At 58.7% G+C, this 16451-nt stretch overlaps 2 protein-coding genes across 10 annotated transcripts in view; both read left to right on the plus strand.

Annotated features, from left to right (window-relative positions):
• HCFC1 (host cell factor C1) overlaps nt 1-6648 on the plus strand; it is a 25946-nt gene extending 19298 nt beyond the window's left edge. For 2 of the 7 annotated variants that reach the window (XM_046673084.1, XM_046673090.1), the window contains 8 exons: nt 307-883; nt 1348-1671; nt 1809-1927; nt 2018-2155; nt 2568-2753; nt 3398-3698; nt 4305-4368; nt 4577-6648. In XM_046673084.1, the coding sequence (XP_046529040.1) occupies nt 307-883; nt 1348-1671; nt 1809-1927; nt 2018-2155; nt 2568-2753; nt 3398-3698; nt 4305-4368; nt 4577-4616 (1749 nt within the window). In that variant the 3' untranslated portion in view covers nt 4617-6648. Of the gene's footprint in view, nt 1-306; nt 884-1347; nt 1672-1808; nt 1928-2017; nt 2156-2567; nt 2754-3397; nt 3699-4304; nt 4373-4576 lie in introns of those variants that run through there. The other 5 variants (XM_046673086.1, XM_046673085.1, XM_046673087.1 and 2 more) reach the window with 5 other exon arrangements.
• Nucleotides 6649-9501: 2853 nt separating this feature from the next.
• On the plus strand, nt 9502-16408 carry RENBP (renin binding protein). Of its 3 annotated transcripts, XM_046673878.1 has the most exons (11): nt 9502-9600; nt 9892-10001; nt 10112-10187; nt 10428-10503; nt 10679-10851; nt 11476-11700; nt 12289-12370; nt 12689-12864; nt 13532-13663; nt 16081-16168; nt 16258-16408. In XM_046673878.1, exons 1-11 carry the CDS (start codon nt 9574-9576, stop codon nt 16389-16391), a joined length of 1299 nt encoding a protein of 432 aa, XP_046529834.1. In that variant the 5' UTR covers nt 9502-9573; the 3' UTR covers nt 16392-16408. The 3 variants fall into 3 exon arrangements, with proteins under 3 accessions (XP_046529834.1, XP_046529836.1, XP_046529835.1); XM_046673880.1 differs by lacking the exon at nt 10112-10187 and having other exon boundaries at nt 9579-9600; XM_046673879.1 differs by lacking the exons at nt 9502-9600; nt 10112-10187 and having other exon boundaries at nt 9877-10001.
• Nucleotides 16409-16451: the final 43 nt, after the last annotated feature.

Consider the following 16451-nt stretch of genomic DNA (forward strand, 5'->3'; position numbering starts at 1 on the left):
GGAGTCTCACAGGCACTTTCATTTCCGTAGCTGTTTCCCACAGCCTGTCATTTCACTGTAGCCTATGAGAGTGACACAGTGGGAGTCTGAGTGCCACTTTGGCTAGACCAGGAGGCCTCTCTGAGGGCAGGTTGAAATGACCAGCAGGTCTCAAAGGTCTCGCCGCCTCCTGCCGCCCCCTCCCCATTTCACGGGGTTGCGCTGGCCTGTTGAGAATGAAAATCCAGGCCCACAGGGAAAGATGAAGGCTGCCTGGTTCTGGCCTCTCTCTCCTCCCCTCTGACGGGGGCTTCTCTCCCTTTCTAGAAGATCTCATCAATGACTGAGACTACCCCAGGGGCTCTGACCACCGAAGTCCCCATTCCGGCCACGATAACAGTGACCATAGCCAACACAGAAACTTCTGACATGCCCTTCTCTGCTGTTGACATCCTGCAGCCCCCAGAGGAACTCCAGGCCTCACCAGGGCCTCGCCAGCAGCTGCCGCCACGGCAACTCCTGCAGCCCGCCTCCACACCCCTGATGGGGGAGTCCACCGAGGTCCTGTCAGCCTCCCAGACCCCTGAGCTCCAGGCCGCCGTGGATCTGAGCAGTACAGGGGACTCATCTTCAGGCCAGGAGCCTGCCAGTTCAGCTGTGGTAGCCACTGTGGTGGTCCAGCCACCCCCGCCCACACAGTCTGAAGTAGACCAGTTGTCACTTCCCCAAGAGCTGATGGCTGAGGCCCAGGCGGGCACCACCACCCTCATGGTAACAGGGCTCACCCCTGAGGAGTTGGCAGTGACTGCTGCTGCTGAAGCAGCTGCCCAGGCCGCAGCCACAGAGGAAGCCCAGGCCCTGGCCATCCAGGCAGTGCTCCAGGCCGCCCAGCAGGCTGTCATGGGTAGGTGCTGGGGCAGGGTGGCTCTCCACGCTATCTTCAGTTGAGGCCAGACAGGGGCCCTGAGGGGAAGATGGCCCCCTCTGGAGGAGCAAGGACATGGGATTCTGGAGTGTCCCTGTTGATGGTCCTGGCTGTAGGGCTGCAGTGATGGGCAGCTCGAGAAGAGGAGGCTCACTTCCTGCCAGGGTGGCATGAGTCAGAGGTGAAGGGGAGGATGGCCACATCGGACAGGCTGGACTTGGCACCCAGGAAGGAGGCAGGGCCCCTTGGTTGGGGAAGGGGAGGGTAGAGGTGAGCCAGGAAACAAGGTCCGGGGGACAGGTTCTAAGGGTCTTTGTCTATTGGGACTGCCCATAGTGCTCAAGTGGAGAGACCAGGCTGGGAGGGGAGTGACAGTGGGAAGCCAGGGACAGGCTCCTCCTGGCTGGCTTTCCTATTGAGTAGTGTTTTTCTCCACCCTGGAGCAGGCACTGGAGAACCCATGGACACGTCCGAGGCAGCAGCAGCCGTGACACAGGCAGAGCTGGGCCACTTGTCAGCCGAGGGCCAGGAGGGCCAGGCCACCACCATCCCCATCGTGCTGACACAGCAGGAGCTGGCTGCCCTGGTGCAGCAGCAGCAGCAGCTGCAGGAGGCGCAGGCCCAGCAGCAGCACCATCACCTCCCCACCGAGGCCCTGGCCCCTGCCGACAGCCTCAATGACCCGACTATTGAGAGCAACTGCCTCAATGAGCTGGCCGGGGCTGTTCCCAGCACTGTGGCCCTGCTACCCTCCACAGCCACTGAGAGTAAGTTCCTGCAGCACCTGCTCTGGGGTGGGCCCCCCTGTGCAGAGGTGGGGAGTGTGGTCTGGCCCAAGGGAGGAGCTCCCACACAGAAACCAGGTCTCTGGGGCCTTTCCCGTTGACGCCTTCTTTCCTCCCAGGCCTGGCCCCTTCCAACACATTTGTGGCTCCCCAGCCAGTCGTGGTAGCCAGCCCCGCGAAGCTGCAGGCTGCAGCTACCCTCACTGAAGTGGCTAACGGCATCGAGTCCCTGGGCGTGGTAAGTCTGGTGTGACAGGGATTTAGGGAGCACTGCCTCTGGGTTCTGAGGGCTGAGGGCCTGATCTCTTCTCCCCTTTCTGTCTTCCAGAAGCCGGACCTACCACCTCCACCCAGCAAAGCCCCTGTGAAGAAGGAGAATCAGTGGTTTGATGTGGGGGTCATTAAGGGCACCAACGTAATGGTGACACACTATTTCCTTCCACCAGATGATGCTGTCCCATCTGATGTAAGTGTCCCTAGGTGCTGACGCCCTCGGGTGGGTGGATCCTGGCCATGAGGCAGGTACCGGGGCTTTCAGGGACTTCTGAAGCTCCCCAGGGGTGGCATCTTGGGGCCGGCCCAAGGACAGCCAGGTGCAGAGCCTTCCCCACACACTGCCTCGTCCTGCACCCCTTGAAGCACCAGAGAAGCCCAGTTCTGTCCACCTCGCCATGTCCTCCCTTGTCACGAAGGGGCTGCCATTGCTGCCCTCCTCCCCCCTCCCCCCACTCCTCTCTCACATGGACCTCCATCATGCCCCAGGTGGAAAACTGCTCTATGGGCCCCAAAGCCATACCCCATCCAGAGCTGCCATCTCGACGGTGAGGTTCATGTCACTTTTTTCTCTCTCTCCCTGTTCTTTCTGTCTTTTTCCCCAGGATGACTCGGGCACTGTCCCAGACTATAACCAGCTAAAGAAGCAGGAGCTGCAGCCGGGCACAGCCTATAAGTTTCGTGTTGCCGGGATCAATGCCTGTGGGCGAGGGCCCTTCAGCGAGATCTCAGCCTTTAAGACTTGTCTGCCTGGTTTCCCAGGGGCCCCCTGTGCTATTAAAATCAGCAAAGTGAGTCTTTCTGTGGTGTGGCTCTCTGTCCCCGGCTGGTTCCCTGCTCACCTGGAGCAGAGCAGGCCTTGGCTAAGGCCATACACACGCAACTCCCTTCTATGCTGGGGCAGATAGGGGTGACCCAAGAGGGGCCCCAAGATGTAGGCAGAGTCAGCCAGGTCTGGAGTGAAGCCTGTCACCAGTTGCCAGGGTGACAAGAGCAAGTTCCTTCCTTCTCTTGGCCTCAGTCTCCCTCTCTGTAACATGACAGCTGATGTTCAGCAAGTGTCCACTACATGCCACATTCAACATGTTCTTTTATCCAATCCTTGAAACATCCTGAGGAGGTATGGAACCTGTTGTTTGCTCCATGCTCCTGATGAGCAAACTAAGGCACCAAGAGGCTAAGTGACAAGTCATAGATTAGGGGCAGAGCAAGTATAGGCAGGCTGTGTTCCGAGTGGGGCAGATGAGGCCGTCTCTTTGGAGCTTCTTGAACTCTGCTGTAAAATAGCACTGTGTCAGGAAGAGGGGTGAAGTATGAGCAGTCAGTTCTGGAAGCTGCAAGGCATTCTAGCTCGTCTATTCACAGATAGGCAGAGTGGGATAAAGTCCCACAGGCCGAAGACAGCATCACTTGACCTTTTCCCCGTTGCTTCTAGAGTCCGGATGGTGCTCACCTCACCTGGGAGCCGCCCTCTGTGACCTCGGGCAAGATCATTGAGTACTCCGTGTACCTGGCCATACAGAGCTCACAGGCCGGTGGTGAGCCCAAGAGCTCCACCCCGGCTCAGCTGGCCTTCATGCGGGTGTACTGCGGGCCCAGCCCGTCCTGCCTCGTGCAGTCCTCCAGCCTCTCCAACGCCCACATCGACTACACCACCAAGCCTGCCATCATATTCCGCATTGCTGCCCGCAACGAGAAGGGCTACGGCCCAGCCACCCAAGTGAGGTGGTTGCAAGGTAGGTGTCATTTGTTGGGCTCCTTGGGCAGCCTCTGGGTGGGAGCTGAGGAGTGGACACCCCTGGTTGAGTATCAGGTGGGGCAGAGTGGCCCAGCTTCAAGCTGGACTTTGGAGCTTTATAATCTGGGGCGCCTGATGGCCTAGGGTGCTACGGAGGTGTCTTGCAGGGGTACCTCGCCTCATCTGGGGATACAGGGAAAGCTTCCCAGGGGCGTTTGAGGTAGATGGGTGGGGAGAATGGCAAGAATGTGAAGTAGGAGGCGCCAGGGGAGGCTGGAGCCCAGTGGGCAAGGCACGGGGTGGGGAGCAGAGGCCCAGGCTGCAGGTTGTATGCCAACTCCCACGAGGCTGACCAGGGAGGACAGTGAGGGCCTCTAACCTGAGTTCAGGGCAACCCTTGGGGGTGGCACACAGGTGGCCAGAACCATGGGGAGCATGCCTACGGGAGGGGTTGTCACGCTCTGGAGGTCAGCTGGCTGTGCTGAGGGGAAAGGGATTGCAGATACTTCCTTTGCTCTTGCTCTCTTGGCCCATGTGCTGCTGTGGGACTGGAGTCCTGCTGTCCACCTTGCTCAGCTGCTCACCGCTCCCTCTTCCCTTTCAGAAACCAGTAAAGACAGCTCTGGCGCCAAACCGGCCAGCAAGCGGCCCATGTCCTCTCCGGAAATGTAAGCAGGAAGCCCCTTTCAGAAACCTTCTGAGGCTGGGGGTGGGCAGCTTCTGGGAGGAAGGAACAGTGGGAATACTAGGGCTCCACTTCTCCTTAAATGATTTGGGGGGGGGCTCAACTGGGTGTGAAGCCCCTCTAGGTACCAGGCAGAGACTTGTCAGGACCCATGCTAACACTGTCTTTACCTTTTCCTTCCATTTTCCAAGGAAATCCGCTCCAAAGAAATCTAAGGCAGACGGTCAGTGAGAGGCAACTGCCCCGCGCCTGGATGCTTCTCCAGACACCCCTTCTGCTTCAGGAACGCCACCTGCCAGGGCCCGCCCGTCCCACCCACTCGGCGCTCACACTTCACCCTCACGAGCCACTGGCCGCCATTCATTCTCTCCCTCTCTGTTTTTAAAATTATCTCAAGAAAGCACATTTTACCATTGCTGTTGGGAGGAAGTGGAAGGCAGAGCTGGAAGAGCAGTGAGCAAGTGAGAGCAATGCGCCTTCCTCCCCCACCCGCCCCTCCCCCGCCAGCGCCTTCCCCTGAGAGCTGAGCAAGCCCAGAGAATTCAGAGGCCCTCAAGGGAGAGAACTAGAAACCTAAAAGGAAGGAGACGGCATAGAAGGAAGGAGACGGAATGCATGCACCCCCAAAACCTGCACACCTCTTGCTGTTTGTCACCCTTGGCTCGAGGGGGCAGCCAAGGGCTGGGGGGTGCAGGCATGGAAGCTGAGGAAAGGCGCCGCCCACTCATGCCCCTGCCCCCGCCTGCTGCCACAGGCTTTGTGGGGCACCCCAAGCTGGGTGTCTGGCTGGTTGTATTTTATTTTGTTACCTTCGCATTTTCTGCCACCTAACAGGGGCCCCCCTTTGGCTTACCCAACCCTGTCTTTGCCGGCGATCCCACAGGAAGCTTACACGTTTTCTCAGAGGCCTTCGTACTCCCACCTCTTCTCGCATTCCCTCTTCTTTCCCATTTAAAAAAAGAGAAGAAAGAAAGAAAGAAAAAGAAAAGGGGCGAAGAAGGAGCCCCGTGGTGGCCTGAGCAGTGTTCTGTGAAAACCTCCCGACTCCCAGTGGGGCCTAGAGTAGCCCCCGAGCCTGGCCTCGGCCCCCCGGGTCGGGCTGGGGCCACATCGCCAACTGCTGCATTGGTTGTATTGTTTTCAGTTGAAATTGATGAAGTTAACATTTTTATTGTAATTTTAGCCTTAGTGTGTGGGGTTTTGTCCCTTTTTTTTTGTTGTTAGCTGTGTACAGAATGTGTATCTTTTTTTTTTTTTTTTTTTTTTTTACTTTTTTCTCCTTGGCTAAGCCTTGGCAGGGATCTTTCTGGAGGAAAAGCCCTGGGAGCAGCTGGGGCAGGAGAGGAGGGGAATCTCCCCTGTAGGCCTTGTGTTTGCTGCCCAGCCCGATTTCCTCTTGCTGGCCCCTGCCCTCTGGGACAAGGGAGGGTGAGCAGTCAGACCTCACTCACATGGTCTCCACACCTATAGGATCGAGCTTGAGAGTCTGCTGGAGCCTGCAGTCGGTCAGGTTTCTGAGGATGGCTGGGGGTTGGGAGCAGCTGCGTGCCATCCTCCTGATCCTGGGTTCCCAGTGCCCTCCAGCACCCCCAGGCTCCCTCCTGGGCACAGCTGGCTTAGAGTGTCTGACTCCTCCACTGCTGCTTCCTGCGGCCGCCACCTCCAGGCAAAGTTGTGAGGAAAGGGGGTTGGGGGAACTGGGGCTCAGGCAGCCTGGGAAGGAGCCGGCCAAGAGCACTAGCCACCAGCTCTATGAATCTGCAGCGCTGTCCCCAGGCCGAGCCCATCCTCCTAGGGCCAGACTTGGGCTTGGGGCTCTGCTTGGAGTGGCTAATGAGACAGCTTTCTGCCCCACACCCCAGCTTTAGGCAACCAGCAGGGCTGCAAGCAGGTTACAGAAGGATTTAAAAGGAGCAGCCAATCTTTTCAGACCCCACCCTGGAGACAGCTGTGGCCTGGGGCCTCCACAGACACCCCCCCCCCCCCACACCCCCCCCACCACCAGCCAGTGGCCTCTGGGCCCCTGGTTTGTTGTATTCTAGTAGATTTCGCTGTGGAAAACGTCCCGTTTAGTCACCTTGGAGCCCACTCGCCTGGTCCCATTGTTGACCCCGGTCCCTTCCCCTGAGTGCCCTTTGATTTCTCGGTTCTGAGAACAGTACACCCGTCATCTATTGTAGAGTAACCCCGTGACTCAATATTACCATAGTGCGATGTTGTTTTGTGCTATTTTGAACAATTAAAAGACTTTTTTTGAAATAACCATCTGCTGCCCCTTGCTCTGTCCAGGCCTCTGACACGAAGGGGCCAGAGGGGGGAACTGAGCCCCCAGGGCTCACTGAACCCCCTGGGAGCCTCTTGCTTGCTGGGCCTGCCATGAGTAGGATTCTGCTTCCCAATTGCCCCCCAAGTTTCGAGACTCCATCACATTCCTGGCCTTGGGACTGAGCCAGGCTGCCCGCAGAAGGTCCCACAATGCAGGGCACAGGCCAAGGGGCTCCCTGTCACGAGACTGGATCACCTTTCCTTCCCTCCCCAGCCAGAGGACGGGACTAGGGCAAAGGCCTAGGCAGGTCACCAACCACCAGCCTCCTTGGATGGTTAGGGAGGGCCGAGCTGGAGCTCTTTCCCCTAGGAGCTCAGGGCCCCCAGAATGCCCCCGGAGTGTCAGCTGTGCAGGACAGATTGGCGTTACCCACAGGCTGGTTTCCCTGTGTGGGGCTCAGCAGGTGCTGCAGGTGGGAATCCTCTTGTCTAGCTCCATCTGGCACATGAACCAGGACCCCAAAGGGGAAGAAGCCTAACTTTTATTGAACCAACTGTGACAGTCCCACTGTTGAGGTGGGGTGGTATTGCTAGGGTGGGTGGTATAGGCAGGGTTAGATGGATGGAATTAGTACTTAGTGCCAACCATCCAGGAGGCCCAGAGAACCCGGGGCAAGGCAGCCGGAGGAGTGTGGCCAGGGCTCAGCAGGTGTGGGTCTTGGTGCCAGACAGGGCAGAGGGGAACAGCACAATGCTGCCAGAGGGCACGCTGGTCCCAGTGCTGGTGCTAGGGAGAGAAGGGGCATGGGGAGACGCTTCTTCAGCATGCCCCCCCTCATTTCCCCCTCTGGCCCAGTCACTGGTACCAAAAGCCACCTCCTCCATCTCTGCCTAGTGAGTGTGCGTGCACGCGCCCATGGGCTGAACTCACGGACATAAGGCCCAGTCCAATTCCACCTCTCCCAGGAAGCTCCAAAGGCGAGCTCTTTCTCTGGTGCTCACTCCACTGGGCTCATGGTGTCTTGTATCATATGGGGTCCTGTGGATCTTGGCACTGGGAGCTATGGCTCTGTCTTCCCCACCTCACCAACTCTGACATGACCCAGAGCCCAGTGGCCTTATGGGGGACAGGGGCCCAGGAAGAGGGACAGATACGTGTTCTTCAGATTGGAGCAGTAGGAGCAATCCCCAGGGGTAGGAAGACATGGGCCGGCTGGGGCAAAGAGTACATGTGGGGCTGACTCCAGAAGGGGAGGGGCCTGTGCAGATCTGCCAGACATGGGACAGATGGCTCTGTGGCTGCTTAGCCTGGTGAGGGCTATAGGGGTTCTTCCCACCCCGCTCTGCCATCTCTCAGCTCACCTGCCTCAAGGGCCACACCAGTAGCGTCTTTGGCGCTGGTCTCCAAATGCTGGGCTCAGCCTCCTGGGGAGAGACCTGCACAGCACCCACTGGACCCAGGGCCAGGGGGCCCACCCACAGGAACCTTGGAACCCTCCACACACCAAAGCTTGTCCTTGGCTAGGTATGAGGGGGACAGAGTGCAAGAAAGGCAGGGGAGAGGCTGGACATGAAGGGAAATATGCCATAAATAGTGACAGGTGTCTGCAAGCAGAGTGGGTCAACACAAGCCCAACTGGGCCCAAAGCCAGAACACTTTAAGCATAAGCTAAGGTGGGGGTGACACAGAGCAGCTACAGTATACACCTACCTGCCGGCCAGGAGCATCAGTCTTATTCCCAAGCATCACAAAGGGGAACTGTTTTCGGTTGGGAGGGTCAGCCTGCAGCAGGAACTCTGCCCGCCATGCAGCCATAGCCTGGAAGGAGGCAGCTACAATGACACCAGCACACAGCAGTGGGAGCCGCCGAACAGCACCATGCCCAGGAACTGGAACCTCTCCATGCCGGCTGTGGCCCAGTGCTGCACTGATGAGGTGGAGAGGCCCAGTTACACTCCTGGGCTGCCATGGATCCTTCCAGAAGAAAGGATGACCGACCCAGAAGTCCAAGATCCTCCGAGCCACACTGGGAACCCAGGGGCCTCAGGCGTTCTGGCCCTTGGAACACTCTCTCCACATAACTGCTGCTGGCAGGGAAAGTGAGGGACAGTTCGGCCAGCCTTCCTTGGAGCACCTGATCAGGTCAGACAGTCACAGAGCCACACAAAGCAGATCTGAGCGCTGGAAGACAGGTCTGGAGAACTTGGTGGGGCCTGAAGGCAGAGAAGTCCTGGGATGCCCACACTTATCTGCACAGTTACCCTCTGGCCTTCCAGCTGCATCACTTGAGTGAAGAAGTCAGCACTAACGGTTGCCTGCTACTGACTGCTGAAGCAGTGGGTGAGGAGCTGATTCATCAGAGGGGACTTGCCCACCCTGTGGGGTCACAGGTCAGAGGAGCCTCTGGGTTCAGGCATTTCCAGCTGTCCCCTCTCTTGCTGTACTGCACCCTCACGCCCTTGCTGGGGCCACCGCCCTCGGTCGCCCTGCCCTGATCAGGCAGGCCCTCGCCCACTAGGGCCCCTCTCTGGGCTCAGCTCAAGGGTGGGGAAAGGTGTCTGCGGGGGGGTGGAGGGGGCGGCCCCGCGTTCCCCGCCCCCTCCTGCCCCAGACCGTTCTGCCAGCCCACCCAGCATCTCCCAGAAGGAGGATCTTGAGCCAAGGGCGCCTAGCAGCCGGCATCTCGAAGCCCTGCAGGACTCTACCGCCGCCGGAGGGTCGCGGATGGGCTGAGCGTGGGGGCGGAGCCAGAGCGCAGGGGCGGGGCCCTCGACCGCCAAGTCCCGCCCCTGCCGCGGGCCCCGCCTCCGAGCCCTGCGGAACCCCCGATAGGAGGGTGTGGGTGGGGCGCGGCTGGGTCAGCTGAGTGACAGTCACGGGACCGCGACCAGCTCCGTCTGGCTTCCTGGAGGAGAGGGAGGGATGAGCGGGGGTCTCCGAGTGTTGCAGGCCAGTGGTGGGGCCCGTGGGAGGGAGGGTGCAGTCCTGGAGCGTCCCTGGGACGGTGGAGTCAGCACGGTCCCGTGCTGGAGGGCAGCCCCGAACAAGGGTGGGGGAAAGCCCAAGGGCTGGGTCCCAAGGCCGGGGGGCCTAGAGGGCCTAGGGGGCCTCAGGTAGCCCTGGGTCCCACTTAAGTCTGGAGTGATCTGGGGCACAGTGGAGCCCGTTGAGGAGGCTGGGCCCCGGGAAGATGGGGAGATCTGTGAGGGAGCTGCGCTTCTAATTGCCGAGTTCCCCCAGGACATGGAGAAGGAGCAGGAGACTCTGCAAGCCTGGAAGGAGCGAGTGGGGCAGGAGCTGGACCGAGTGGTGGCTTTCTGGATGGAGCACTCCCATGACCAGGAGCATGGGTGCGCCTCCCCCTCCCAGTGCCCTCAGATCTGCTGAGCCCAGAGGGGCGGCGAGCCGGTGGGCGGGTGCGAAGCCCCTTCCCCCTTTGTTAATGCTGCACATCCTGCAGGGGCTTCTTCACGTGCCTCAGTCGCGAAGGGAGAGTGTATGACGATCTCAAGTATGTCTGGCTGCAGGGGAGGCAGGTAGGGGATGTGCCCAGGCTGGCAGCTCTCCCAGGGGTGGAAGCCAGAGTTGCCTTGCGCTGTCCTGCCTCGGTACACACACACACACACACACACACACCATACACATACACGACAAGGCCCATCATCTCAACACTCTTCCTCCCACAACAGGAGCACCTAGGACTCACTGCCCCTCATGCCAGCCCTGAGGCCCCCACTGCTCTCCGTTAAAGGCGTGTTCCCTCCACTCCCCCACAGGTGTGGATGTATTGTCGCCTGTACCGCAAGCTCGAGCGCTTCCGCCTCCCTGAGCTTCTGGATTCAGCTAAAGCAGGTGCCTCCTCTCTGCCCCCATCTCCCCAGAGGTCCCTCCAAGTTAGTGCACGTGTGCCTAGTTCCTAGCGGGTCTAGAAGCAGCAAAGGGCCTGCGGACACTCACAGGGAGGAAGGAAGGGGGAGGTGGGGGTTTCCTCACCTAAAGTCTAGCATGCCAACTTCCCAACCACCAGGTGGTGAATTCTTGCTGCGTCATGCCCGAGTGGCACCTCCTGGGAAGAAGTGTGCCTTTGTGTTGACACGGGACGGCCGCCCTGTCAAGGTGCAGAGGACCATCTTCAGCGAGTGTTTCTACACCATGGCCATGAACGAGCTGTGGCGGGTAACAGGGGAAGCGCGTTACCAGGTGCGTGTGAGGAAGGCTACCCTGTGAGTCTCTGGGCCCTAGCCTGTGCAGGGAATGGCCACCTGACACATTCCTGTTCCCTGTGCAAGCCCCTGCCCCCGCCGGAGCCCTGTCTGCAGGCTGGGTCTGTCAATGTCAGGCCTTCCTCTGGGCCGCCACAGCCCGGCTGCTGGCAACACCCCCTTTGTTGTGCTGTACTGTCACCATGTGTCTATGGGTGACCCCCTAGAAGTCTCCTTTACCTCTGAACTCTCCTCCACACACTCCCACAGAGGCCCTGGGCACAGAGGGACCAATCTATGCCCTGCCCGGGCTGGGGGGTGGGCCTCTCTCTCCTCCCTGGGCCCCCTGTGCTTTCAGACCCGACCCCACTGCCTGGGAGTGGCCTGCACCCCCAGACTGGGAGCCCGCAAGGCAGGTGGGCCAGATCCACCCCAGCCCCCAGCACGCACCCTGGGGTGAGGCCCAGAGTGGGCCCAGGGGAAGGTGTCCTACGAGTGGGTGGGAGGACACAATTCTCTCACCCCGGCGCCGAGTCCTGGGGACCCTGCAGGTCAGCACGTGAGGGACCAGACTGCATGGGAGGCAGCGTCAGCCTGGGCCTTCCCTCACCTCCTGTCCCAGAGCGAAGCAGTGGAGATGATGGACCAGATCGTGCACTGGGTGCGAGAGGACCCGTCAGGGCTTGGCCGGCCCCAGCTCCCGGGGACCCCAGCCTCGGAGTCCATGGCGGTGCCCATGATGCTGCTTAGCCTAGTGGAGCAGCTTGGGGAGGCGGACGAGGAGCTAGCAGGCAACTACACGGAGCTGGGCAACTGGTGTGCCCAGAGGATCCTTCAGCACGTCCAGGTGGGGGCAGGAGGCTGATGCCGGCTGCCAGAGGGGGCCTGGGAGCTGGGGGGCAGAGAAACCCCCATTCCCCACCCCCCGGGGCACCCCCTCTACTCGCACCCACCTTCAATCTGGGCCCTGATGGCCTCCTTCAGACAGGGAGACACGGGAAGGCTGGGCCGGGGTGAGGTGCGGCCCAGGACCCTCGGGAAGGTGGAGGGCCCCAGGAGAGTCCACACACCCCACCACAGAGAGTCGGGTGGGGCTGAGGGCAGGAGGGAGGGTGCCAGAGCCCCTGGGCATGCCAGAGAGCAGGAAACCCGGCCAGACCCAAGTCCTTTCAGGCCTCAGGGGGCAGCCCAGCCCACCCAATCTCAGCCCCCGTTCAATGTTTTACCCTTCCCACCTCAGGGACTCAGGCCCGAGGCAAGTGTTAGAATCCGTCCAGGCCCTTGAAGTGACTCAGGCCCCTCCCTCAAATGCCTCTCTCAGCCAGGCCTGCTGAGCCTGCAGATCATGGAGGGAGGGAGGGGGGGAAGGAGAGTCTTTCTGATTGGATGGGGGCGCTGAAGGCAGTATTACCTTCTCTTGCTCCTCCTCTGGCAGAGGGATGGGCAGGCTATACTGGAGAACGTGTCAGAGGGCGGCGAGGAACTTTCTGGTTGCCTGGGGAGACACCAGAACCCAGGTGAGAGGCAGGGTGGGCTGGAGGCCTGCACTCAGGGGAGGCGAGCGCTCAGCCTTGGGTTCTGGGCTTCGATGTGGTGAGCACCTGGGGGCTGCCTTCCTCCCTCCACCTTCCACACAGACAGAGAAGTAGGGACCAGCCTTTCAGGCTGGGGCGTCAGCAGCAGGAGAGCGAGACTGAGACAGACCGGGAGAGCCAGCTTTCTGTAGGGGTGTTTGGGAGGGAGGGAGGAGGGAAGGCACTGTGGTCAGTGCAGGGGCTTGGGCCCCCCTGCCTGGGGAAGGATCGGCTGCCTGTCTTACCCCAAGCCCTCACCAGGCCACGCGCTGGAAGCTGGCTGGTTCTTACTCCGTCACGCCACCCGGAAAGGTGACCCAGAACTTCGAGCCCATGTTATTGAGAAGTTCCTATTGTTGCCTTTCCGCTCTGGATGGGACCCTGACCACGGAGGCCTCTTCTACTTCCAGGATGCCGACGGCCTTTGCCCCACCCAGGTGGGAATGTGCCTAGGGCCACATGGTACTAGCCTGTTCAAGGCCTTCTGTCCTGGGAGGTGGGTGCTGTCCTTGGCTGGTTCATAGAAGGGAACCTGGGACTTGGAGTGGTGAACTTGCCCAGCGTGACCCCGGTGGTCAGCTCTTGACTTCTGTGCTGGTGGTTCTCACCCTCACATGCATAGGAAGGCCAGTGCAGCGACACGTGTCCCCCTGGTCTTTGAAAGGCTCTCTGGCCTTCTGAGGCATCAGCAGCTGGAGCAGCTTTCCTCTCTTTATGTCCATTCCCTCTGACCAAGGCCTTGGTCCTTCTGCGATCTATAGAGGGGGCTGGCCCTGCCACTAGCAGGAGCTGAGCATCCAAGGGGCTTTAGATAGACTAACAAAACAGACAGCATTTCGATTCCAGGCCTAAATGGGAGCTGGTCCCACCCTTGCCTTTTGGAAGGGGCTACTCAGAGAGCCTCTGGGTCGGGCAGCTAGTCCACCTCTGAGGGGTTGTTCAGACTCCCAGGGATGACCATCCCATGATTAAGCTCCAAGTGCTCAGGCCAGATGGAGTCTGAGCCAGGATCTGAACCATGGGGTTGACTGACTTTCCTGCTGAGAGGGGCAGTGGAGGGTGGGGCTCAGGGGCCTCGGACACATGCCTCTGCTCTGCTTTCAGCTTGAGTGGGCCATGAAGCTCTGGTGGCCACACAGCGAAGCCATGATTGCCTTCCTCATGGGCTACAGTGACAGTGGGGACCCTGCCTTACTACAGCTCTTCTACCAGGTGGCTGAGTACACCTTCCGCCAGGTAAATGCTGCTTCCTGGACCAGAGCCCTCTCTGGGCTCAATGGGGGTATGGAGGAGACAGCAGGCAGCCCTTCCTCCCCAGGCAGGCCTGGGCTGTCTGGGAAGGCTGGGCAGGAATGAGGAGGCTCGCTCCACACCCCCTTCGACCCCCCTCACTGAGCGTGGTCCCTCCACTGGGCTGAGAGTTCCTGGAGGTCCAGGCCGGCCCTCTGTTCAGTCAATGAAGCGGGCCCTGGCCTTCCTGGAGCTCACATTTCAGTGGTGGAGTGGGGACAGATTATAAACAAGCAAGCCAGCAAACATAGAGATGGTGATGAGAGCTGTGGAAATAAAGCAAGGTCAGGGGACTGGGGTGGGGGGCGAGAGGAGGGAATAAAGGTGAATCAGAGGTGCTCTGCACAGAGGGGTCTCCTTGTCTGACTTAGGTGTTATGGGTCCTGGGACTTTGGGAGGGGAGGCTGTAGGGCCCGGGGCAACCGCAGGGAGACAGGAGGCTGTAGCTGTCATCTCAGCCAGCAAGGACAGGGCCTGGCCTGAGAAGCGAGCTGCAGTGGGCAGAGAGGGCTCAGAGTCTGGTTGAGTGGGAGAGGTCTGGGTGGCCACAATCGTTCAGGTGGCATAGAACATAGATGGTACTGTAAGCTTTTGAGGACAGAAGGAGAAGAGGAGAGGGAGTAGGAGAGCCCAGTAAAGGAGACAAGAAGAAGCCAGGGGCGCCCAGAGGCCAAAGTGCTATGAGCAGAGTGATGAGCTGTACCAGCTGCTACCAAGGGTGCTGAGCCTGGTGGTGAATGAAGGAAGATCCCTGATGTGTTTGTAAAGCCACCTCTCACTCCACTGGTAAACCCCAGTATGGGAGGGACTATATCAGGGGGCGTTATTCTGGGGTCTGTGGCCTTCGAAACCTAGGAGCAAATTCCATCGTTGTTTGCACTAACCTCAAACTGAAATCCAGTGTGTGCTTCCGTTGTGAACGGAGGCGGTGAGCCACGGTGGTATTAGCAGTGCTCAACTTTGTCACCGATCGAAATCCCAAATGTGTTCATATTATGTTGCAGTTAGAGAGGCATCTCCAAGTATCGCGCATGCTCATCACTGCTTCCCAATACAGGAGTTGTGAGGCCTTTGGCTCTCTTTTAATCTTGAATGCATTCATAAAGAACATGTCTTAGAAACCACTAGTTTTAACTGCATAAAGTGAAATTTAAGGAATACATTTTAAACAGAGAGAGATGGCATTGAACAATTACAAAAGTTATAATCAACAGGTAGATCATTATGCACTAACCAACATAACAGAATACAAAAAACAAAAATTCAGACATCCATGGAAAAACTGAACAGGAAAACAGTTAAATTCTTCATTATCTTCCCACGTCAGATCAAGCAGTTGAAAAATAAATAAGAACAAGGAACATGAACAATGTCCCTAGAAAGATAGAATGAATAGATACAGAACGAGTTATACCTCCTACGAAAAAAAATACACCAACTCATAGGCTCCAACTTAAGAAGACATTTTGATAGTGGACTTCAATGTCATTGATTTCATCTATGACCCTTGAGAGAAGGGGCTCCACCGAAGTCTCTACTGGGGGAGGAAAGAGAAGGGTGGAGGCCAGGCCTCTGAGGTCCATCCTGGGGCATCTGGAAGGAACTGACAAGCCTCTGGGACAGGCGCTCAATGGGATGCGGGCAAGAGACAAGGAAGGAATGTGGAATGGGTCAGCAGAGCTGCTGGGCAGGCGCAGATTCCAGGTGGCTCTGAGGGGGGAGGAGATGTGTTTAGGACCTGCAGCGAACAAGGCAGGAGTCAGATCTTGGTGCTGCATGTCCACAATCTCACCTACTGGAAGACAGGCCTGGGAAGAAGGGAACAGGGGCTCCAAGGGAGTAACTTGTTACAAAGTTATGTGACAGGTCAGCACCTCCATTAGGATTCTCTTTGTTTCTTTCTTTAAATCAATTTTATTGAAGTACGATTTATATACACTAAAATGTATCCATCTTGTGTTCAGTTCACTGAGTTATGACAATGTATGCATCTGTGTAACCACCAGTGCAATCAAGATATAGAATGTTTCTGTCATCCCCAAGCAGGGTTCTTTTTATTCCATCTTGCAGTGTTTCATCTTACAGCCTGTGGTCCCTTCCCCCAGTGGGTTATCTAGCTGCAGACTTCTACCCCCCTGCAGAAAGAGGAAAAAGGAAAGCCCCTTTGTCTCATCTTTGTCCAGGACACGTTATCACGGTTAAGAGCACTGAATCTGGAGCCCACGTTACCTGGGGTCAACCCAGGCTCTGACCCGGGGTAGGGGTACAGTAGGGACGGTGAGCACCCCTTCCCCAGGCCTTTGGCATCTGGGGGGCTGCTGTCTGGGCAGGCGCTGGCTGTCACTGTCTCATTGTTATTCTAGTTTCGCGATCCAGAGTTCGGGGAATGGTTTGGCTACCTGAACCGTGAGGGGAAGGTCGCCCTCACCATCAAGGGGGGTCCTTTCAAAGGTGAGTGGGGGTCAGGGCGGGGCCGCAGGGTCTCGGGGCACTCGGCTGCCCCCCGCCCTCCCAACCCAACATCACGCCTCTCCCCGCAGGCTGCTTCCACGTGCCACGGTGCCTAGCCATGTGCGAGGAGATGCTGGGAGCCCTGCTGAGCCGCCTTGCCTTGGCCCCGGCCCCCGGCGCCCGGTTTCCGCCCGCTGTCCCCGCCCGCCAAGGAGCGGAATAAAGCTGAGCCTACTCCACTGCCCGTGTGCGCGCGTCTGTGGGGTCGCGGGAGGCGCGGGGT

Source organism: Equus quagga, chromosome 10 (assembly GCF_021613505.1).
Source record: "Equus quagga isolate Etosha38 chromosome 10, UCLA_HA_Equagga_1.0, whole genome shotgun sequence".
Taxonomy (NCBI): domain Eukaryota; kingdom Metazoa; phylum Chordata; class Mammalia; order Perissodactyla; family Equidae; genus Equus; species Equus quagga.

Excerpts from the sequence above, each read along its gene's own strand:
- RENBP (XM_046673878.1), top strand. The coding sequence starts at position 9,574 with ATGAGCGGGGGTCTCCGAGTGTTGCAG. Across the intron at positions 10,852-11,475 it reads CAGGGGAAGCGCGTTACCAG|AGCGAAGCAGTGGAGATGAT; the intron begins GTGCGTGTGAGG and ends CTCCTGTCCCAG. Across the intron at positions 11,701-12,288 it reads GGATCCTTCAGCACGTCCAG|AGGGATGGGCAGGCTATACT; the intron begins GTGGGGGCAGGA and ends CTCCTCTGGCAG.